Below are 25,249 nucleotides of genomic sequence, written 5' to 3'. Positions count from 1 at the left end.
CTGCGTGTAAGATAAAATGAAACAGAAATGAAAATTCGTAACATTTTAAAAATATTAGCCAAACTTAAAATATAAATTATAATTCAACATTTCCATTGTGATTATTTACAATAAAAAAGTTAATTATAACAATTACAAGTTAGATTTACAATTTTAGTTTTAAATTTATTTAATAGAAAATCATATAAACTAATTTCAGATGAGTTTAAATATTTACAAGATGTGAAGAATCGTTAATAAAATTACAATCCGAGTCTAGACGGTTTTCTTGGAGTTGCAGGACGCTTGAATATCGGCGTTTTTGGTTTCAACATTTCTTTCTCTTCTTTCTCTTTTTTCATCCTCTTCAACTTTTCTTCAGCAGCGGCCATTTCCTCCTCCATTGCTTTCTCGTGATTTTTCATTTCTTGTCTAGCTTGAACCCGTGATTTTTGAGGTATTTTTACAGAATAAAACATAGGCCCAAGTTCAGCTAACCAATTACCATCCACTGCCGTAACTGTGTGCATGTACTCTTTGGAAGTCATCAAAAGTTCATGATAAACAACATAATCTGGCGTAAAACCCATTCCGTAGAGTGAGGAAGTGGGGTGAAGATGACATGGTATTCCATTCCTCATATTTACATATTCACCGATTCCTTTCAATCTAGCTGCTTGATGGAAATATGCTGAAGCGATACATTTTCTGATACAATCCCATTCATTACCAGAAGAAATGATCGGCAGTTTTAAACTTTTCATAATATCTCTCAATTGTTGACGGACTTCTCTCACTTTTTTCATTGATTTCATGTGAATAAAATGTTCTTTACACCATGAAGATTTATTTTGTTCTCTTTCCCAGAACTGGTAAATATTCAACAAGGTTAGATGATCTGATTCTGGTACGTGAAATTTTTCTCTAACACTATCAGATTCCTCTTCACGTCCTTTTGGTCGATATATAATTGACTGGACAGATAACATAGACACAATCGTCATCATCTCTTCAGAGCAACCCATTTCTGTTGAAATCAACAACATTTTAGACATGGCTGGATCCAATGGAAACTCGACCATATTACGACCGAGTGGAGTTAAGTTTCCTACATTATCAAGAGCACCAAGAATCCACAATTGATACATTGAATTCAGCATATTGTCTTGTGGAGGAGGATCCATAAAATGAAATTCTAACAAATCCTGAACTCCGAGTGATTTAAGGAGGAGAATAACATTAGCCAAGTTTGTACGTTGAATCTCAGGCACTGACGTTGTAAGTAATTCATGTCGGTATTGATCTTCGGTATATAAACGGAAACATTGACCAGGACCAGTTCTACCGGCTCGACCTGATCTCTGATTAGCATTAGCTTGGGAAATAGGATAAATTTGAAGAGCATCCATACCAATTTTCGGATTATAAACTTTAAGCTTACAAAAACCAGAGTCAATTACGTATTTTATTCCATCAATTGTTAAAGATGTTTCGGCAATATTTGTAGCAACCACGCATTTCCTAACATCATCTTCAGATTTTTGAAAGATTTTCGCTTGCAGATCAGATGGAAGCTGTGAGTAAATGGGTAAAATAGAGAGAGGAGGTGGTTTTGATGTATCTTCTAAGTCCTTTAAACGTTCAGTGATAGCTTCACATGTAACATCAATATCTTCTTGACCAGGCATAAAAATTAAGATATCACCAGGAGGCATACTTAAATGGATCTCTATTGCTTTTTTGATTGCTTGATCTACATAATCTTCAACAACGTTTTTACTGTGTAGAACGTCGACGGGAAAAGTACGTCCAGGAATGGTGAATACAGGCACATTACCAAAAAATAATGCGAATTTGGAAGAGTCCATAGTTGCTGAAGTTACGATCAGTTTCAGGTCGATTCGCTTAGCAGCCACTTCTCGTAAGATTCCAAACAAAACATCAGTATTTAAACTTCTTTCGTGAGCTTCGTCCATGATGATAGCTGAATAATTGTCGAGATCTGGATCAGATAAGGATTCTCGAAGAAGAATACCGTCAGTCATGTACTTGATGATCGTTTTCTTTGATGTTCTATCTTCAAATCGAATTGAATATCCGACTTCTTCACCTAATTTAACACCCATTTCATCTGAAACTCTTTTGGCAACTGACATTGCTGCCACTCGACGGGGTTGCGTACATCCGATCATTCCATAGCTTGTATACCCTTCCTCATGTAGATATTGAGTTAATTGTGTTGTTTTACCTGAACCGGTTTCACCAACAATAACGATGATGTTGTTTTCACGGATGACGTTCATTAATGCACTTCGTACTGCAAAAACAGGTAACATTTGTCTTTGGCGTCTGATTTTTTCTCTGTCGGTTAATTTGTTATCGAGATGATCCCCAAAACGATGTTCTGTTCTATAGTCAGTTTCACTGTTGTTTTTCGGATCTTCTTTTTCTTTTTTGATGCCCATAATATCACCAATGCGAGTTCCCGCAAGCTCCCATTCTTTCTTCTGTGCTTTTTTTCGCTCTTTCATCTCTCGATGATACCTTGTTAGAGCAGATCCTTTTTTTGCGCAAATCGCTATATTTGAAGTACCATCTTTAACAGGGATAACTGGCTCAAATTGTTTGGTAAATACAATTCGCCCATCAAGAAATGGTGGGACAATATTGTGAACAATTAAGTGAACTCTTTCTTCTTCGGAAGTGTCTTCTAACTCCTCGTCCGTTTGTTTCATGACTCCAGATAAAAGTAAACGATTATTTTCCCACTTTTCATTATCCTTTTGAATTTGCCGTCGTTGAGCTGATATCCTCTGAACTCTACTCTTTTTCAAAGCTTCCTCTTTCTTTATAACATATTCCTCTGGCATGTCATCAAAAGGTTTTACATCAGCTAAATCATCATACCAACGACGATCTAACTCTTTCATTAATTCAGGATCTTCATCAACCTCTTCTCTACGCATTGAGGGATTTTCCCAGTAGCTGTAAGGAACTCTAGGTGTTCCAGCAACAGATCCATGTCTTGAGGAACCTGGTCTTGGAGTGGAACCGGGTCTTGGAGTAGAACCGGGTCTTGGTGTATATGATCGATGAGATCGAGAGCTTGGTGTTGAACTTCTTGTTGACCGGGGGCTTGTCTCCCAACTCTTGGCATACTCTTCATCAACCTCATAATCATCTTCCCATTTCCTTCTCTTGGGTTCAAGTTTTTTTTCACGATTTTCCAGGTACATTCCTTTCAACTTGCGGCGTCTTTCTCTTTCTTCTTTCTCCCTTTTACGAGCGAGGTACTCATCGCTGACAGATGACTTGTGAGAATGTGAACTTGATGGTCTGTGGTGATCCCCCTGTAAAAGTAAAACATAATCAGAAAACAATCAAATTAGCAAATTGGTAAATAAAAACAATTAAATTAGTCAAAATTAACCTTACTCACCATGTTGATAGCAAAATAAATGTAACTGAGTTTGCGTAAGAGGATGCGTATAGAGAGTTTTCAGCCTGTGTATTACACAGTAACTTGACTGGGTAAGCTTTAAGATTCAGTTTTCATCTTCACTCGACAGCATCAAAAGCTTCTGCTGTAATCTAAAATCACCTCGAATCATGTTTATATTGCATAAGAAAAAGAAACCCTCTTTTCATCATCCTCATCCCTGTTTATCTTCACCCCTATCATCACCATTATTATCAGTACCATCATCATCTTTAACATTACCATCTTCGTGTTCCCTCCACCATAATCATGCCAATTGTCCATCTAATCGTCAAACTGTCAACTTTGTGATAAATAGTAAATTTACATTCCAATTCTCATGGATCAACCTAACAACCTCCATTTTGTGGATTTACTTAGTTCTCTGTACTCTACATTTTCGAACCTCTTTTGCCCTTTCTTCCTCTGACAGACATCACACTTATTCTCGGTCAACGCCATTATCTTCCCCAATATGTCGACAAGACAGATCACAGTGTTCAAGTCAACAGGAAAGTGATTATTATGAGTCAGGTGGTTTCAGATTGGATACAATTTTAGGTGATCCCATGAGAAGAGTTTCAACCGAGTTTAATGATTACACTCGAAAATTTGATGGTAAGCCAAATAAGCCAACCTTTTCTGATCAATTCCAATCAAATTGGCCATCGATTTTTCTCCCTTTTTCTCTTTCAATGTATCACCACCTTTTAAGTTTCCATTTTATTGTCTATCTTTTATTACTTCTTCAATTGCTATAAATCTAAACTGGAGAACAAAAAATTGTAGATTTTCATTCTCTGTGTCTCATAATCTACTAATAATTGCGATTGTTATCAACAATCTTAAGAGATGCTTACCTTTTTTCATTGTTTCTGTTTCTCTATTTTCGTTCTTCTGCTAACACTCATATTTTGTCTCTTATTTATCCTCTTATTGAGCTCTTATTCACTTCTTATTGCCTCTCATTGCACTCTTATTTTTCTCTTTAATTGTGAGTAGTTAGATAACAAATTGAGACAAAAGGATGCTCACAATTGAATCAGAAAATTGTTTCTTTATTAATATTACTGTCTCCATGATAGATACTTGAAAGATTACCTTGTTTACCAAAATGACCTATTATATTGCAATACCTTTAGCGTAATTTTTGTTGCCTTTATGATATTTTCCCAAATACATTCCCGGTTCAAACACATTATTGACATGATCTAGAATTTCTGAAGATGTATTTTTATCATATTATATCTACATGATTGTATAGTCAAAAAAATATCTATAACCTGCCAAAATGAGTAAACTAATATTCTTAACCTTATTTCAACCTTTTACTAAAGGGTGACAACAATAACTGGATAAAATGAAAGCTATTGGTTTTAGTAAATTCAAGACAAATTGGTTAATTGTTCGTTCTATTGAAATGAAATTGCTGTGAATTTGATTTAAGTTCAATATTGTATCCAAAGCTGGTGTTGACCATTTATCTGTTTACGTCAATTATTTACAGTCAATGGCTTCCATTAGGCGTCTAACTCTCATATTGTTGTCACCTTTACTTGACCATTTCTTACATTTCCTTGTAACTCATCCTCAGTATTGATCTTTTCATAACATTGTCAAGAAACTCTTGAACTTTTCCTTTTTCCGGCCGATTATTTCACATTTATTCAGTCTGCCAGACTTTTCTGAATCTATCAAATCCTCTCACCAAATCCATCCATAAATCCCATCTAATCCATTCATTTTTCATCTTCTGATTTGTGTCCAAATTTTTATCCATTCTGATACAGTCTTGCAAGTTAACCTTATTTACATTTTATTTTCACCAACCAACCAAATTTAAACTTTGATTATTTCCTGATTGATCCTCTTTAATCAACTCTATCATCCTTTCAAAGTTTCAAGATCTTTAACTTTCATGAATATTGAACTTGTAATGTATCTTCAATGAAATCAATTCACAGAATTTAACTTTATTTTTACATTTAACCCAATTCTCAAGTAATTGATATTAGCGAGGAGAAAAAAAAGAGATTCAATTCAAATCATAAACTATTTCCATTCTATTATTTGTTATTCCAAGATGTTCATTTAATTGTTAACTGCCAATTTCAAAGTTCAATTCAAACCAGTAACAATTTACGAAAAACATAATCTTTGAATAGTCAGAAAAGCTTTTTCTTTTACTTGCAATTTGCTCAACATTTATCTTCATCTTACCTTTTCCGTTGGTTGCGTGATTCAGTTATGATTGATTCCTAACTCTAAAAGTATAATAATTCAGGTAAAAGTATGATAAAGTCAGGAGACGTCAAAGTTAAAAGGTGTTAAGTATTAATGTTAATAATGAATCAACCATCTAAGCCTAATAAAAAAAAGTTTCATCAACTTGATTAAAAAAGGTTACGATAATTTCATCAATTATATTGATAAATTATTTTGATGAATGAGCGCAGATCAAGTTAAACATTTGAAACTTTGTAGGTAAACCTGAAAGTCAATCATTGGTACAAAATCCTCTCAATTCTTCATTGCAAACTTTTAGAAATGAAATTTTCCTCAAATGAGAAACTCTTTCTAAAGTATTCATGAATTTTTCCATGAATAAATAAAATCTAGAACAATATAAACTCATGTTAATATTTATTACATTTGTGCATTTACCTAAACAACAATCAAGAATATCTTTGTTCATTATATTTAAATTTTTAAGCTTCCATTCCATATTCATTGTTGAGTCAATGTTTCTTAAAAAATGAATAACTTCATGATTCTTTGTTACTTCAAGTTAATATCAGAATAATAAGTTTCAGAATATTTTCCGAGTAAAAAGTACAAAAAAGTAGTTTATATCCGTTTTCAAATTATTGCTTATTGTAACCCATCAACAGGTAACATTAAGTTGAAAATATTTTCTATTTTGACCATTTTTACCAAAATTCACATTTGCAAGGTAAAAATGGAAACCCAGGTAAACAAATAAAAAACCTTTATTTTCAATTGAGTGTTAAACTTTTGATTCAATGTTAAACTAAGGAACCATTAAAATGAATCAATTTTCATCAATTTTACTTTTTTACAAATTTCTGTATTTACTTTCACCCATCAATTTGGCCTTAAATTTATAGCTTAAAAGCGTTCAATTTTTAGTATAAAATTAAAACTTCAATTTATTTTCAAATCACAATTGAAAGTAAAATTGTAACTTATGTTGGCTAATTTTTCACCCAAAATTGTAATTTGTCAATTGAAGCAAATTTTAGCAAAATTTTCATCTTCTGGCTTCTGACCTTATAACATTTATCTTCATCCCGAAGACCACCATAGTTAATATGATAATCCTCTGAGTCTTGAGCAATTTAATTTACCTTTACTTCATCTTCTTGTTTGAACCAAACCGCTGTGTAAAAGAGCCAAACTTTTTGTTTCCCTCTTCATCCCGGAATAAGTTGATGAGGATGATGAAGATGATGCAGATGAAGATCGTCTTAAGAAACTAGTTTTACAAGCTTCTTGATTCAGACTTAATCTTCCCTATTTACCTCCTCCAGTCAACTAAATTATTCAGTTAGATTTATTAAATCGTACATTTTTCAGTATGAATAATGTTTAGTCTTGATTCTCTTCAATCATCTTCTTTAATCATAATAATAATCGTTTTTAGGGTTTGAATTCACCTTCAAATTAGCGTGTTTTTAGCGCTTAATCTGCGTTAAAACCAACAATTCTGTGAAAACTCGGCATTTAAATGCAAATTTTTAGAATCTTTTCACTTCTCTCAAACTCAAAATCCAATCTAGTTTTCACTCTTTCGCTATTCAAAGATTCAAATCAGCTTCTCAAAGTCGAGAATAAATTTCATCCTTTTTCAGTGAATTTAGTTCAAAGAGTTTCCCATGAAATTATAAAATTTAATTGAATTCGTCGCTTGTCAAATGTCAGGTTTGCATTATATTTTCATCACATTATGACTTTAAATAATGTTAAGTCCCATGAGTTTGATCAAAGTGAATTAACTGTAAACTCGGCAAATTACTAAAGGTAATGAAGCTACCTGGTGAATGATTTGACCCGCCTTTTAATCGATTGATCTTGAATTGTAATATTGATAACATCAGTTACCTCCCATCACACCTATGGGCAGGTAAAACTCAAAGGTGTACAAAACAGGTTAACCAATGTATACAAGTGAACCATTAAGAGCGGCATTTAATTTTAGCCAAAATTAATTGAACAAGTTAATCATTTAATCTGATCAATGCGATCAAGTAAAACATCATGAGCACCATTTAATAAAACTTAATGAACTTTCAGACGATTCCCGATTAACTGTACAAGTTAACAGTAAAAACTACAATCGTGAAAGCAAATTATAAACATCATTAACTGATACAAATCTTTCATGTATTAAATATCAATGTTAATTTGGTTCTACTTTTAGCGCATTTAAATTTACAGTTACAAATCACATTGAAAGTTTAAAATTGTGGTTTAATAGTTCACGCATTGACCATTGGCCATTTGTAACAAAATAACATCTTAAACTTTAATCTTATAGACATGAGTATACAATGAATGCAACAAAATGGTTAAACATGAATGAATGTAAAAAAGGGTTTGATTATTGACCTTGCAAACCCAATTCAGGTAAAGAGGTTCAGTCCAAATTTACTTGCAAGTATCATCACCATAATCATCATCACTCTACATGAAAATATAATGAATGCTTAAAGCAAGATGATCAAATGAAGAGCATTATTCTGTTGCCCTGATTCTTTTTTTTTGTTATATTCTAAACTCTTAATATACTTCAATAACTTGATTAACACTGTAACCAAAACTGACCTTTCAATTTATATCTCAACCTCAGGTAATCATTTATTCATTATTGAATGATAAATGTGAAACCGACAATTTGTGGAAACATTTTCAATGAAAGATAAAAAATTGTTTGTCCAACATTTCAATGATAATGATGGTTAAGGTTATCAATAAGGTGCACAATTAAAGGTTAATCTGTAACAAACAAATGACATTGAAAATGAGGTCAAATTAATTGTTAATGTATCATCAAAATTGGAATGTAAAACAAGATGAATTCAACTCTCCATCAATGGTCATCTCATCAACAAGATGACATCTTGTAATTACACTTCCAACTTTATCTGAATCCATTCCATCAGCATCATCTTACTGTTAACCCTTTTTCAGTAGCTTTACGCTTCTTTCAAAAGTAAAAAAGTTTTATTAAATTGCATCAAAATTACATCAAACGTGACTTTATGGCGTCTGCATTCATGTGTATATCAATGTTAATCTCAAGTTGATTCAGTAGTAACATTGAAAATGATGATGATAAAGATGAGGATAAGAATGACGGGTTTCCTCTTTAGTCTTTTTTGCTTTACTTTTTCCTTTGCTTCTACTCAACATGAGATGCTTTTTTCACAAGTAATTAATCACTTTACATTCATCACTGCAGGTTGTCTTGTGATTAAACATAATACACATTTATTCAGTTCAACATTCAAATATCAATCTAAATTGAGCTGTTAAATACATGAGAAGAAAATTTTGAGAACAAAAAATCTCTTTGTTTTGATGCTTTTTTCACTTAAATATCATTCCATGATCTTCAACATGAAACCGATTATCATCGTTTACTTTAAATGATTAATTGTTACCAAGTTGATGAAATTAAACCTTTTAGTCTCACCATCTTATCATGACAATTTCAAGTTCAATTTCTATTATATTAATATCCAAACTAATCGTAATTAATTGCCAAACCATTTTACAAATCAAACCAATATTCAACTTTAATAATCTTTTAACTTTTCCAGCCAAAAAAAACCTTTAATAGCTAACTATTAATATGGATTAATAGTACAAATTAAACTTTGATTTATCCATTAATTTTCATCCAACTATCGATAATTATGTTTTCATGTTCAATTCAATATAAAATTGTTTTTCATTTCATTCATTTTTCAATCTTTTCCGACTTTTTCATTCATTAAAGTCTCTCAAAAAGGTAAAAATATTTGAGAGAAAAAAGTGAATTCAACTTTCATTATTCTGATGATTATGTATTCACTATTGTTATCGTTATTACTATTAAAAGAGTATCAAAATTATTACTATTACACCATAGTGTATGAATAGGTAATTAAGCTTGAAGAAAGTTATTCATACGAGAAAATTCAAGTTTAAATTGTAAAGCCATTGTCTAGTTATTATTATTAATACATTTCATTCAATCATCCTCCCAAGTGTACATTATTAAGGAGGAGTGAAAAGTGGTCAAGAGGAGTTTGATTGTTAATCACAAGGAAATAATTTAAATCGTGATAAACCAAGGGCCAAGCCAAGTGTAGCAGAAACTTCTGTAAAATTGAACAATGAAACAGACAAAAAAACACCAAGACAGAGAAAAAAGAAAGAACAAGAAAACCTTTGAATTTAATTTTCTAGGTGTTGGATACTAAGGCCGGATAGGTCACTTTGATGAAGAAAAATGTTACTAATGTTACGTTTGTCCGTGCAAATTATAGCCGCTGATGAGGCTCTATTTACCTCTCATTTACACAATTCACATTCCCTTTCAGGGCCATTATACAGTTCATCTTCATCATTCTTCTCGTGTCTTATAAGTAGCTAATGAATGAATAAACCAGCGAAGTACCTTTTAATGAGAATCTTTAAGAATGCAGTTTCCTAATGATTATAACGATCAACATTTTTACCTTTTACCTGTATTTTCGTGACTCCTAATTTCACTCTTGGTCTACATTTTTTTGTTCTCGTCTTCATCGTTCCACAGGTTAACTGACAGAAGCAATCAACTGACACTTTATTTCGCTATTATTGCATTACATTGTTTGTAGGCAAATTACTGGCATTATTTAGGTTTTACCTTGCACCTTTTGACCTTTTTAATTTAACTTTTGCGTTCGACTTTAAACAGATTATACCAACGGAAGTTGGCTCCATTGAGGTTTCATTAGCCTTTCTCAGGTCACTATTTAGACCCTAAGTCCTCTTTTAGCCTTTAGCTGTGTGCATAACAATCATTTAAGTTATCATTTAATTTGCTTTTTTTCCCAGAAAAGTCAAAATATTATTTATTACTTTAATAGCAACTAACCTTTAATATTATTTAATATTTAACTTTGCCTCTTCAATAGTTTACAATTTACCTTTATTACCATAACTTAACATGTTTCAGCTAAAAAAGTTAACTTTCACCTTTGAATTATTTACTCAACATTTGCGTTAAAATCCTTTTCAACTCATTAATTTCAACAATCAAACAAAACATTTGCAATTATCTTTAATGTAACAAGAATGATTAGCAAATCATGATTCAATGGATCGATGAATTGCTTGAGTTTAGAGTTGACAGTTTTGTTGTTAATCCTTTAAGTTGATGTCAAGATGACAGTTGACTGATTGACTGATTTTCATGATGATTATTCTGATCAAGAGTTGTCAAAACTCTAATTGAACCATTCAAGTGAAATAAAAGTCTTATGTTTTGTAAATGTTTATGTTTTCCTTTTTCCTACTTCTCAAAACAAACTTCTGGAAATGTTTCAATTTCAGATAATCATTTTAATGTTTATGGTTACAATTAATTATCTTTATTTTCCTTCTCTTTTCCAGAATTGATTAAAGAGCTGCTTAAAAATTCTGAAAATGGATTCCATACAATGTTTACCAGAACTTATGGACAACGCTATGAGAAACATGCAAGACTTTTCAGCAATATGTTCACACTATTAACTAAATATTACAGCTACAATAATGTTAACCTAGACTCTGAGTTTACCAAATTTTTCACCGATTTATATCAGAAGATATTCATAGAACTCAATAATCATTACATTTTCAGTGATGATTATCTTAAATGTGTCGCGGCACACATGGAAACAATCAACCCTTTCGGTGATATACCAAGGAAACTTGTCATTGAAGTTCAACGATCTTTTACAGCGGCAAGAGTCTTCATTCAATCTCTTGTCACTGCTTCAGAAATCAGTAAAACAGTTGCAGAGGTGAGTAAAAATCCCATTCAACATTCCAATCGAACATTTTCTCTCCATTTCTCTAAATTTCATTATTCCATCATATTCACCATTCCATCACATTGAATAATCATTTTCACCATTTAGCACAAAAGCAAAGTCTTTCAAAATCTTATTGTTCAATTGATTCTCATTGAGTTTTGACGTAAGAGATTCATTTAAATTCATAAGCTTTTTGCTGTCTGAATATTTTAGACACTTTAACATGATTAGGAATTTAATCATCAGATTTTTATTTTCAGATTTTTACAGGAAAAAAAACATTTTTGATCAACAAAATATTTCGACATTTAGCGATTGAATGACAGATAATTTCCTGGGAGAAATATTTGAATGCGTAAATGAAAGTCAGACTTTTATTTAATTAATGACTGATGCAACAATCACTTTCTTAATTATCTTAAGTTATTGGGAAAATCCATTCAAATTGTTAGCTCATTTCAATTGTGAGTTATCTTGAATCTGTTTAACTTGTGTATCAATAGATAGCTATAAATGGTTACAATTGAAATCTGATAAAATCAGACTGAAGAGACTGAATAATGAAAACAAACAAAATTGAGATCACTTGAAAGAGAAACTTAAATATCATCAATTACCTGTCGATTTAATTAGCATCATTTTATTCAATTCCAACAATACCAACAGCCAATTCAATTTCAACTTCATTTTTTGATTGAAATGTCAATTGTCAATTTTATTAACTTTCATTAGTTGCTATTAGCTTTAACTGCGTAATGGATGTTCAAAGGTGAACATAAAGTTGAACATAGAAATGTGAAAATTTTATTGATCCAAAAATGAAAGCTATCAATTAAAATGAACTAAAAAAGTGATCTTAGAGCTGCATAAGTTGTAACACAAAACAACAGCAAACTCATAATCAACAACCATTGTAATAGTAGAGTAAAGGTCACACAAAATGGACTTGCTTTAATGCCTTTCCGTCCTAAATATCAATTTATTATCAATGTAATACACACACCGGGTTCAACCGGCCGCCCATTTGTTCAACCCTCGAGGCTTATTTTACAATATTGACTGTAATTTTAGAGGTAAAACTTGCATTCTTCATCATCTTCCTTCTTCTTGATCGTCTTCTTTCTTCTCCATTTTCCTCTTCTTCTTCCTCCTCCTCCTCCTCCTCCTTCCCAATGCCCTTATATGTGTGTGTCCATGTACCTCTAAGCCAAACTGGTGCACAACAACAAAACAATTTACAGGTAAAAAAAGCGTAATGTAGCTTTAGAAACTTTTGAACCCTTCAACTCCTAATGGTCAACAAAAAGAAGAAGAAGAAGAAAAAGTTTAAAATGTAAAATGTTTGAAATTGATTCGTGAAAGGGAAACGTTGAAATGAACGTTAAACCTTAATGGCAATATAAAAGTGTTTAACAAAAGTTTAGGAAATAATAGGAACGTTTATTCACAGAAATGCACTTTTCTTTCCAATCGAAAGTATTACCTTTTTCTTACATGTGTTTTGTGCCAAGGTAAAAGTACATTTGAAAAGGTTAACCATTGGCTTGCCGGTGGTCAGAAGAAAGAAGTCTGTGAAAGTTGAAAGTGAAAGAGATGGGTAAAGGTATCACCAGTGGACAAGGTCCATTAGAGAGTTACTCATGGAAAACGGAATGAGAAAAGTCCGTGAAGAAAAAAAAACCAAAAATTTGTTGATAATCTCGTAATTACAGGTTTATGGTTGGCCAAATAAACCTTTTGTTAGTCCAATATTTTATTGGACGCAAAGTGATTTCACTTTGTTCCTTTTATTTGCCTGCTTACCTTCCTATTTTTATATGTATATAAGTGAAGAGAGAGAGAAGATAAGATGAGAATAATGATGATTAAGACTCAGGTATATAATAATATTAGTGGTAAAATGTTGTAACTTGTCTACTTATTTTTTTATTGATTTTGCTCGCTTCATGTACTGTTAGAGGAAAGGTCAATTTAACAATTACAATTGAAGCAAAATACTGTCCATGGATATATTGACTAATTCACATGAGTTTATCATCTTTACCTTTATATTTGCCCATTTACCTTTTCGGCTATTTGCGCTTTTCTTTTAACTTTGCCTTTTGATTCAATTTTTAGCTTTACAGCAAATCAGGTCGATAAAAAGGTGATCAACGATGAAGCAGGGAAAGAACAATGAATGAACAATCGTTTTAACAGGAAAGGAAAGGAAGAGGAAAATTTTCTCAGCTCATGAGAAATTTAGACTTTAATTTACCTTATTGAGTAAATTTACAATTGTTTACTATGCTCTTGAAACACCATCATTTAGCCTCTTCATCTTTCCTCTTTAATTTACCTTTCTTACCTGACTTTGCCCAGTTTTTTTTTCATTGTTATTTTTGTGCTTTTTTTCTTGGTTCCTTTCATTCATCATTCAAACTATTTCTCAAGGGATCGACCCTTTTCCCATTTTAATTGATAAATGTTACCTGTAACCATCTTTCAACCCGTTACATTGAAATGTCACTTGAAGACAACTAAATTAAGTATTTGGTTAATAAGACAGCATCACTTGACTTCATTGTGTTGCTCAAACTTGTATCATTTATTAATCATCAGAAAACTTTTCTTCATCATCTTGTTCAAAGTTATCTTTATTTTAATAACCATTGTTGTTGATCATTATTTTCATATTAACTGTAATCTAAACTCTCATGAATTACAAGTTGAACATTTTTCCACTCTTAACTTATTCAATTGTTTCAAGCGTCAAATGATTCAAAACAATAAAGTAATTAAGGCAACGAAAAAAATATCGCTCCTTTATCTGTTAGATTACAGTTTAACAGTTAACAATTGTTGCCCATTTTTAACCCTTTAACTTTAGCCTTAGATATTTCAAAGTGATAATCACTTTAAACTCACCTTAACATGTTAATCAACAGGAAAAACAAAAGTTTAAATGATTATCAAATTAAAGTTAATCATAATGTTTACTTTGAATAAAAACTTTCCAACATTAAGTTAATGAAGTTCGTGATGCATAGGAATATCTCAAGTTGGGTTTGTCGGTAAATCATCGTTTCAGGCCGACATACAAAAGGCATTACCGATGATGAGCACTGAGAAACGAAAAACAAAAAAAGAACAATAAATTTTATCGAAACAAAAATTTTCTTCTGTCCATTAAAGTCTCACAACTCAGAAAAAGATTTTTGAATTTACTCCTTTTCATGATATCCATCAAGTTTCTCAATGCAACTAAATGTTGAAACTATTTCAGACTTATCTCTCCATCAGATAATCCAGAACTGCATGGAAGCAATTTTGATGTGCTTTTCTCTTGAACCTTTTTTTGAATTATTAAATGATAATATTGATATCAATGAAACTGATTAGTTGTTTCATCTTTAGGCAATGATAATGGCTTAGGTTGGGCTAATCCTGTGAGACAAATAACATTAAGATTGTTGATTACAGAAGCCATTTTGTAAAAAATTCATGATATTCATCGTTATCATCATCATCATTATCTGTAAATTATTTTCCATTACATTGAAAAGTTTTTCATTTCCATTTTCACTAATCAATCTAATCAATCTTATTCTGTCCATTTGACAATAATTATTTACAATTTCATCGTTCATTCCCTTGAATCACTCCTTATTGAAGCGCCTCTCGTCACCCAACACCAAATATCCGTCAGGCAAGGTTAACATTATCTTCCTCTCTATTCATCTCTTTATCCTTATCATCATTTATTACCTTCTCATTGAATCCTAGCAGCTAATCTGTCAAACTTGTACAACGTTATTTGTATATTAACTTTACCTGTTTATGTGTTTTGTGTGTGTGTTTTAACCTCACATTCATCTAAACATCTAATCCCATTTTTGGCTACTTTTTAACTTGTTTCATCTTCTCGGTAATAATGTACTTTCCATCATCATCTTGATTCCTTTTCTTCATCATCTTGTTCCTCTTCCTTCTCCCTGTCCATCATCATCATCTTATTTCATCTTAAATCATCTTTTTGCACGATAACATTGAAATTCACCTTAATTTTGCTTCTTCTTATAATGCAGTTCCTTTGGGTTTACATACTTTTTTGTGACTTTTTAGTCAATATTTTTTTTCCATCATCTTCATCATTCTCATCATTTTCCTCTTCATCTTGTTAAAAAGTCATTTTCATTTCTTTTTCTCTTCTTTTGTGTTCTTTTGGAATGTTGATTACAATTCATATTTTTTCATTTACTCGACGTTTATCTAATCCATCAATATTGTTGATAATAATTTTCTTTGCATTGCTTGTCTTTCATTAACAGCATTCGGCAACACCAAACTGTCACAAATTTTTCGTCCAAATGAATTACTGTCAACAATGTGAAGACTCACCTGATCGGGTTCCTTGTCGCAACTATTGCAATGCTGTAATGCACACTTGTACGACAAGTTATCGTCCACTCAATAAGGAATGGAACCCGTTCCTTGATAAATTAACTGCCATAATCAGCCGATTGGAAACATCTTTCAACATTGAATCAGTCGTTGGTCCTCTTGACATTAAAATTTCAGAGGCTATAATGAACTTCCAGGAAAATGGAATGACAGTTTCCAAAAGAGTAAGTAGTCACCATTCAAGTACTCAAATACGCACTTTTAACCCTTGAATTAAATAAAATGGTGAAACAGACGAAAGTGATAAATGTTCAATATCTAACAATAAAATGGTGCAAAAATTTTCTCCACAAACTTAGCAAACCCTTAATCATAATAATGTTAATTCAACAGAAGACTCAGAAGGACATTTCAACCGAATAAAATGCAAAGTCAATTTAAGTTTCAATAAATTCAGCAGCAATTTTATTCGACAAAATGTGAAATGTTCTTGATCTCTTATTCAACTCTTACAAAAATCTAATGCTTGATCAAGAGTCAATGTTTCAATTGAACCTTTTCAGCATAGCTAAACAAATTGATTAGTTGTGTTTGGTTCATTGAATTTGTTTAATTTGCTTTGATTTAGTATTATGTTGTATTCAGATTCAACTGTTAATTGTTTAAAATCGTCAAGTCATTGAAGTCCAGTGAGCTTGAAGTCATTTTACTGGAGAAGATCAGTTCAATAGTGATGTCCAAAGAGCGGCATGAACAACTCAAGACGAGTAACAAGATAAAGGATGTTGAAAAGACAAAGGATAGTCAAACTTGGGCTGTTTTTCCTGTTCTTGGAACTTAATTTTTGTCTCTTTTTGTCAAAATAGCACGAATTGATCTTTTGAAGGCTTTTTTGACCTTTTGTCTTCTTTACCTTTTATCTGCAGTTCATTTTCAAAAAAGTCCTCTTCTTTTCTCTATCTCCATCTTCATCTTTCTTACCTTGACCTGTGAAAATCTTAATAAGGTAACAGTGTAAAACTAAGATGAATAGCCGTAAGGAGATGAAAATTGAAAGAAAAGAAAGGCAAGAAAGAGACGAAAAGCTCATCATCTTTTTTCATCGCAAATAAATATAGCTTTTAAAAGTGAGAAAAAGTTGAAGAGTGAAAGATTATTATGATGAGAATGATGAGGAAAGACTCAAGTTTATTACAAGTTACTGTAAATGTAAACTAATAACTACAGCATAAATGAAAACAATTATTCGAGTTAATTTGCTAGATCAACTTAAGGTATTGCAGGTAAATTTTTGACTAAAATGTATTTTCATCTTTCAGTTACTTTTTCAACGCAAATGTAAATACAAATCTGTCAATATTGTAAGATTTACACTAAATAGAGGAACCGATGTGCCAAGTTTAATCATTTTAACTCCATGTTAGTCATCAGTACTAACGATAATATTGAATTGTCATCTTAATTTGCATTGCAATGCATGAGATATCTCATGCACATTCGCCTTTATTTAGATCAATTTCAATGATTAGACCGCCCATGTTGCATTATCCTTAATAGTGAATTATCTTATTCTTCAACTATCATCATCATCACTTCTCATCTTAAATCTACTTCACTGACCCTTAAACATGATGATTTATACCTGATGATGAACATTGTAAGGCCCATTTCATGTTTACATATTCGTTCTTCTAATTAATTACATTCTCTCCACTTTGTTTTAATTATTTCAATTTTAATGATAATTGCAGCCTTGATTCTAGGCCTAATCCGATCTAGATGAAGACAATGCTATTATATCTTTATCCTTAAAATATCGACTGAATTTTTGAATTTTGAATTGTTTAAGATTTAATGTTGCAAAATTTCAAGATTTCAACGGTTTCGTATAAACGTATACTGGATCTTGAATATTCAATGAAAACAAATTATTGGTGAATTTGTTGACAGCATTTATTGAGTTTCAGCTCTAATCAATCTAAATCTTTGTCATCTCGAAACATATTCATCAACTAACTTGTCAAAATTTCCAGTTCTTGTTCATTTCTTTAGCTAACATTACATTCAATAAATGATCAATTATCGATTAAACTTTGTCGTTTTCACCAAATTTGATTCAAGCAACAAATTCATTTAATAAAAGCTAATTTTATTTTCGTTTTACAGCTCTACAGTATTTGTGGTAAACCTAAACGTGGCAAGAGACTTGCAATCAATAGAAGACCAACAAGTGAAACCTCACCAACACTGGACAATCGATCACCAACAGCCTCAAAATCACCCTTAGACAACTTTTTGGACAGCACAAAAAAACAATTGAAAAAAATGAAAGACTTTTGGCAACGATTACCTGAAACAGTTTGCAACAATTCAGTGATTCCGGCAACAATAGATGGTTCAGCTGAGCTTAATAATAAACCATGTTGGAGTCAAGAAGATGGTTCAATGTAAGTAAAACAATTAATCACTGTTAAACTTAAATTCAAGGATAAATCAAAAGATGAAAAAAAAGTCAGACACAAATTAGCAACTAATCTGTTTCAACTGTTGGTTTCAAATTAGCTTGATTTGTTTTTTAAAGCATTTATTTGTTTTGCTTACAAATTGCTTCATCAAAATTATGAATACCATCATGATGACCATGCCATTAACCTTGTTAACAAATGTTGTCTTTGTAAGCTTTCAAAAAAAAACACTGAATAGTTGAAAATTTTGATTCCTTTGCCTTTCCAATTAGACAACATTTAAATCATTAACTATTGAACCACTGAGAAGCAGTTTTGGCTCCTTTGCAAATCTCTGTTTACAGTTGAATCATCATTAAAGTTAACCATTTTCATGTTGATTAGTTTTCAGAGAGATTCAGTTTAATCGGTGGGCCTCTAATTTCAATAATTTTGATTTCCATCAATTCTCAACCCTCCTTGTTTAACGGAAAGAAAAGCTGATTTTTTTTCCATCATCTAATCAAATTAATTCCAGACTCTTGTTCATCTCATTTCCATGATTCCCTTTGCTGGTGAAATAGACAAAAAAATCAGTCCGATGAATGATGAGCAATCAAAAATTAATCATGATCTAAGCGATGATTAGAAACATTTGTTAACTCAAAGTAACTTGTCAACAGCACATTTCAATCTGTTTCATGACTTTACCATTTTTTGCCTTTCAATAGCCTTTAAAGGTTCACATCTTTGCCTGGTCTTTAAATGCGTTGAGATTAAATGATTGGTGATAGTTGCTTTGTTGATTCAGATGTTACTGATCAATTTCGTGATGATCAGGGGAACATTTTAATTCCTATTGGTAGGCGTTGATTCAACTGATGGGTATTAATATATCAATGAATTAAAAGCTATTGATAAGCTTTCAGTCAATCTTTCATCTTTCATTTTTGGCTTTCATTCATATTATGAGATTAAGTACAAGAAGAGAAACGTTTCGTTGGATTAATGTCTGAAAACTGTTCAACTCGGCGAATCAGGATGAAGATGATAAAGTCAAGAAACTTTTACAGCAATCATAATATGGATTTATGATTGAGCTTGATTGTTCAACACTTAAACCTCCGATGCAATCCAGTAATTCAGCTAACTGTTCAACTTTTATTGATCTTTTTATTATTTTACTTCTGATTACATGTTAAACAGCTTTCCATTTAGATTCAATCTAATCGAAATTTTATTTTAATCATTTTACAGGGTCCGCCACAAAACATGTCAGCCTGTATTTTTTGAATAACTTTTTTATTTTTTCGTCAATCAAGCTCATTCTCACAGAAAATAATCTTGAATAAAGGGGAAACAAAGATATGGACCGGTCAAATTTTTCGGGTATCGCAGGTCAAAATGGCGCCTGCGCAAAAAAAAGTCATTTTCAGACCCAATGTTATTCAATGAGGCTTTCATAGACAGATTTCTGAGATACTATGCACATTTTTCAGTCCAGAATAACTCCATAGGGCTTTTCTTGCCCCTGGCACCTATTGAGTAGCAAAATAATACTGCTCCATCACATCAATGCTTTATTTGTCAATTTGCTCGAATTTTCGCATGATGAAGTGTCCTATTCAATCGGCTATAAATTGCTTTTATCAGAACGCAATGACAAAATTATTTCAGAACATTGGCGAGTGACTAACAAAGTTTGTAAAACAGTGCAAAAAACTTAAAAATATCTGTACAGTCGAAAAAGATAGAACAAAAACCCGTACGACGCCCGAAAATTGTACCTGTATTTCGCGCAGGCGCAATTTTGACCTGCGATACCCGAAAAATTTGACCGGTCCATATCTTTGTTTCCCCCTTATTCAAGATTATTTTCTGTGAGAATGAGCTTGATTGACGAAAAAATAAAAAAGTTATTCAAAAAATACAGGCTGACATGTATTGTGGCGGACCCTGTACATTAAATCTTTAATTGTCTCTAACTGTCAAGACTTTGAATCATCTATTAATTGTTTGAGTCAACATTGAAAATTAAACGTTGAGGTAAAACAGTTGAATCATGATAAACAATGGAGTAATTAATAAATTACTGCCAATTGATTGAACAATTATTATTTTTACCATTCCTAATGGTCTTACGGTTTCTTACTTTTTTTGCCTAATCGATATCTTAATAATTAACTTCTCATATCATTAATAATATTAATTATCTTGTTGATTTACAGGCAACCATTGACTGACAAAAGTTCGGAAATGGATGAAAAGGTTGTCTTTATCAACTCTCAAAGAGCTTTACTCCGAAATGTCAATTCAAAGTTGGATGCAGCATTCAGAGGATCCGATATACCAGAAGATGGTAAGCTATTTGATTACAAGTTGATCTGTCAAGTAAACAAGTTAATGTTAATTGTAATCATAATTGCTGTTATATCCTTCAATCAACAACGGAAGTTGTAAAAGGACGTTTTTATGTATTGCTTTCAAATGCATTTTGCCATCAAAAAGCAAAGTAAAAATCGGAATCAATTTTTGGGTTTTGGGTTGACTTGTTAAAGGTTTCACTTTTACTTCATTTATCACCAAATTTACTCAAAAGCTATTTTTATTGTTTCTCTCAGGTTTTAATTGTTGATTTGTTGATTTGGCAATTTAACAATCGTTTATTAAACAACTTGATTTGGTGTAAAATAGTTACCAATTTGAGTAAATAAATCTCTTTGTTACCAACGAGATTTAGTAGACATTAGATTATTAATTTCCGTTGGTTAACATTGTAATCAATTGGTGTTTGCTTGCAGTTTGAGTTGGTTTACCTTTAGACGATCACAGCTTAAATTGTTGTTAATAAACATTACTGTAATTGAATATAACTCAGGTTAGGTGAACATTTTTGGAACCTCATTTTGTCATCACTTTAATTTTAAATTAATTTAACCAAACTAATTTGTTTCACTCTTATCTGTTATCTTGATGTGTTTTAATTTGTTTGATTTTTAATTAAAATTACGCTCATCATTTTATATTGATAACCAGTTTTGATTGAGGTGAATTGCCAATCTTTATTAATTAGTTCAATTAAGATTCTTTTTTTGCCTCTCTTGATTATAATCTAAATTTATGTTGAGATTGAATATAAACATGATTTCAATTACAGATAATTACTCCAGAGTTACTGAAAACTGATTGAACCATTGAGCAAGTAAAAGTCCAGTCTTATTAAAAGCATGTTTCATTGTCAATTTAACCTTATTTGTTCAATTAGTTGTCATCTTCTTTTCAAAATTTCAATTCGATTCAATTGCTTGGTTACATTGTTGATCAAATTGGGCTTTAAGCTTGTTAACTGTTGATTGATTTGACACTGAATATCATCTGAAACTTGTTTACTCGTCTTGTTGTACTTGTACTGTTCAATGCTTGATTCATTGTTACCAAATTTACTAATCACTGTTTTGATTGTTGTCCCCAACAGAAGATTTAAGTGGCAGTGGATCCGGAAGTGGCGATGGTGATTATGATGATGATGACTATCCTGATGATGATGAACCTGATGACTATGATGTGCCAAAATCATCAACAGCTCCACCAGTCTCTTCAGTGTCTCCAGTGTCTGTCACTGTGCATAACTCATCAACGACTGTAAATAAAACTTCTAGTACCAAAGCCGATAATGTAACCACCATTCCAATCCCTGGTGCGACTCAAGAACCACAAAATAACCCTGCAACACCCAAGGGTTCAAGTTCATTGGTAGAGAAGTCATCTTTAATGATTATTTCACTCACCTTTTTGTCAATCTTGATTGGACAAACTCTGTGATACACTGTAATATAACTACTGTTTGTAATACTATTGTAAACTCATACACTTTCAACAGTCAAATGTAAATTTAAATTTTGTAAAATGTTTTCATTTCAAGGAATCAATCCTTTTTTACTTCAATAATCTGTTGACGCTGCAATCTTCACTCAACGCTTCGAGTCGTCATTCATGGACTTAATTAGATTGTTTTTTGAATGAAAATTTTTCCCTTAAACAGTCGTGAATGGCGACTATGAAGATTGAGTGACGATTGTAGTTTACATGTAATTGCATGAGAATAGAGGTTATCAAACAATTCACTTTGATATGACTCTTTTGTGTACTTTTTGCTAATACAATCCCAACCGATACCTAAATTTCCTAGACAATTTAAATTGTAAATTTATCCTTTTAGTAAAGAAAAGTATTTCACTTTTTATCCTTGCAATTTAAACCAGCAAATGTCATCTTTTTAACCATCTTTTATGTTGTTTTAATGTGTTGATTGAATTAGCTTTAAATAGAAACATTGAGCTAATATTTGGATTCGGATTACAATGAATCAGATAAGATTACAAAAAATTAATGGACACGAGGTTAAATTGATTAGAATCGTGTAAACAATTGATCATCAAATGAATCTTATTTCTCATAGTTACCTTTTCATGTGATAAACTGACTCATATTACAAAAGCATTTGATTTTCAAAATCATTACATTGAAACACTCTAACACTTTTCAATAATTAGCATTAATGATCATTTCTGAATTAGGAAAATCTTCAATCTTCAATTTTTATGGTTTATGGTTTAAGCTGGTTAACCAAAAAGGACCGCATCTATAAGTGCTTAATTGATGAGACCTTTGCCCTCATCAGTTAAAAACATCCATAAAAATGAATAATTAGGATGCAATTGATTGAATTTGATCTATTGTTTGTATTCCTTCCGATGGTAAATTAGGTTCAAAGGTTCCCAATAGTTATATAATGGCAATTATACAAATCTTTGTTGGAGCCGAAAGTGGTAAATTCCGTTGTTATTGGCGTTTTTTTCATTGGATTGAGGGAAAGAAATTATTTACATAATCATTTTATGGTTCTCGGATATCATTGATACTTTAATATGAAATAGATGGGAATTTAATGGATTCACTTGATCATGTTCAAATGAAAAGGTTATTCAAGACTGTGACATGGGCTCTGGCTTTGCCTTTAAAAATTTAATTTTATATTGACAAGGCATTGGTGAAATTTATGGTATTTTCAGATTCATTAAGGATATAGGAGGGTAGATCATGTCCACCAAGAGTCATCAGTAAATGACGTCCGGTTCTCATTATTTGTTGCTGTTGTTTGGATCCAGTTAAGCTGTCATCCAAAGAGTCAGGCCTATTAGATAAGAAAAAGAGTAAAACCAGGTATTAGTTCAAATTTGGCATAATTTGGTAAAAATATTGGTGAATTAAATGAAAATCAACTAACCTAAAAGTAGGCATCAAAATTAAAAGGAATGAAAGAAGTATAACAAAAAGAGACGTCTTAAACGATGCTTGTCCGGGTCCAGTGTGATCTTTTAAGATTTTACGCATTTTCACCATTAGGGATTGATTTTGTCGACGAAGATCTTCAACTTCCTTTTTAAGGTGTTTATTTTCATTGGTACAATCTTCGTACTTCTTTTCTAATTCTTCAACATATTGCTTTTTTCGGAGTCTTGAAAACTGAGCTGATCTCTTATTCCTTATTTTACGTCTTATTTTCCTCAGTATCTTTTCTTCCTGGTGGGTTAATTCTTTCTTCTCACTGGGAAAGTTATTGTAACCTTCTTTGGTTAGCAATTTTCTTTCCTCATCGGTTAGACGAAAATCAGTAATTCTTCTTTTAACACCTTTATTGGATTTCTTGGCTTTCGGACTTGATTCAATTGAAGCTATCTCATCGGTATCATCTTCCTTAATGCAACAATAGTTGTGAATTTCAAATGTACGAGCTGCGGTTGATTGATTTAGGTGGGAGTAATTGACTTGGGTTCTTGACTCAATATCAGATTCAGGACTCAGTAGGCCATTTGTTAGTAATAATTCATCATCAACGAATTCTTCGATAACTTCCTCATTGATGCCATCTTCTTCTGGACTAGTTGACAGGCTTTCAGAAATACTGATTTTACTAGGGCTTGGTGATGTTGATTCTTGCAAGTCTAAAGTAAAAGAATTAATAAAATGCACGATTAATATGAGAGTTGAACCAGTAAAAATTAGGTATTGTTTAAATAGAAAAGTAATTTGCAAGTGCAAATACTAACCGGTTGTTGAAAGCTGGTTTAAATCAGATAAATTACTGTTATCATTGGACCCACTTTCTGGCCATAGATCATCTCCAACTAGATTAGAGCCAAGACCACCCTCTTCAAACCATAACAAGGGGTCGAACTCGGGTAAATCACTGGTCTGACCAACTGCAAGATATCAAATGAAAGGTAAACAAAACGTTAATCATAAATAAAACCACAGACAGGATTAGGTAAAAGAAGAATATTTATTCAACATACCAATTGATTCAATATACTTGTCAATCATACAATCATCGGTGATAAAAGGTTCCAATGGACCGTCAAGACAACTCATTGGATTGATTTAAATTAAATATTATCCAGTTGAAACAAATAAAATAACAAACAATATGTAATAACAATATAAGGACACGTTAAGCCCATGAAAATATCAAAGCAATAGCTGCCAATTATGACATCAGGCAATCTCCTATTGGCTGGTTATCACCGCGCTTTATCCAAATTAAATATCATTCATAAATATAACTCTCAAGCAGGCAAGTAAACATGGAATTGATTAGGTCGCATTTCAAATAAACAAGATAAAACAATTAATTACTAGAAATATGTTCACATAATTAACGATAAATCAACTAAATAGTGCGGTTTTTGACAGACGGTAATTCTAACCGGTATTACTGTCAAAAACAATTTTCTGTTTAAACAAATGTTCATACAAATAAGCATGAAATCAAACGGAACCAAAACTGTAAATCATTTTATCGAGAAATTTGTCGAATAAAAAAGTGAATTAAATAC

At 31.7% G+C, this 25,249-nt stretch overlaps 3 protein-coding genes across 4 annotated transcripts; 1 reads left to right on the top strand and 2 right to left on the bottom strand.

Annotated features, from left to right (window-relative positions):
- Positions 1–54: 54 nt before the first annotated feature.
- On the bottom strand, positions 55–3,637 carry Prp16 (ATP-dependent RNA helicase l(1)G0007). 2 transcript variants are annotated; one of them, XM_015934419.3, is made up of 2 exons: positions 3,419–3,637; positions 55–3,329 (listed from the first exon to the last, which is right to left on the bottom strand). In XM_015934419.3, the coding sequence occupies exons 1-2, from the start codon at positions 3,419–3,421 to the stop codon at positions 243–245; spliced, it is 3,090 nt and encodes a 1,029-aa protein (XP_015789905.1). In that variant the 5' UTR covers positions 3,422–3,637; the 3' UTR covers positions 55–242. The 2 variants fall into 2 exon arrangements, with proteins under 2 accessions (XP_015789905.1, XP_025017549.1); XM_025161781.2 differs by having other exon boundaries at positions 3,410–3,426.
- LOC107366784 (glypican-6) lies at positions 3,537–22,611 on the top strand. Its single transcript, XM_015934420.3, has 6 exons — positions 3,537–4,075; positions 11,123–11,514; positions 15,837–16,133; positions 18,076–18,356; positions 20,582–20,712; positions 21,829–22,611. Exons 1-6 carry the CDS (start codon positions 3,589–3,591, stop codon positions 22,173–22,175), a joined length of 1,935 nt encoding a protein of 644 aa, XP_015789906.1. The 5' UTR covers positions 3,537–3,588; the 3' UTR covers positions 22,176–22,611.
- Positions 22,612–23,247: 636 nt separating this feature from the next.
- On the bottom strand, positions 23,248–24,878 carry LOC107366869 (uncharacterized). Its single transcript, XM_015934513.2, has 4 exons — positions 24,710–24,878; positions 24,464–24,616; positions 23,641–24,358; positions 23,248–23,547 (listed from the first exon to the last, which is right to left on the bottom strand). Exons 1-4 carry the CDS (start codon positions 24,783–24,785, stop codon positions 23,385–23,387), a joined length of 1,110 nt encoding a protein of 369 aa, XP_015789999.1. The 5' UTR covers positions 24,786–24,878; the 3' UTR covers positions 23,248–23,384.
- Positions 24,879–25,249: the final 371 nt, after the last annotated feature.

Source organism: Tetranychus urticae, chromosome 2, assembly GCF_039701765.1.
Source record: "Tetranychus urticae isolate SD_2017Ah chromosome 2, NJAU_TeUrti_SD_1.0, whole genome shotgun sequence".
NCBI classification, from domain to species: Eukaryota; Metazoa; Arthropoda; class Arachnida; order Trombidiformes; family Tetranychidae; genus Tetranychus; species Tetranychus urticae.
This window is presented reverse-complemented; position numbering and strand designations above follow the sequence as displayed.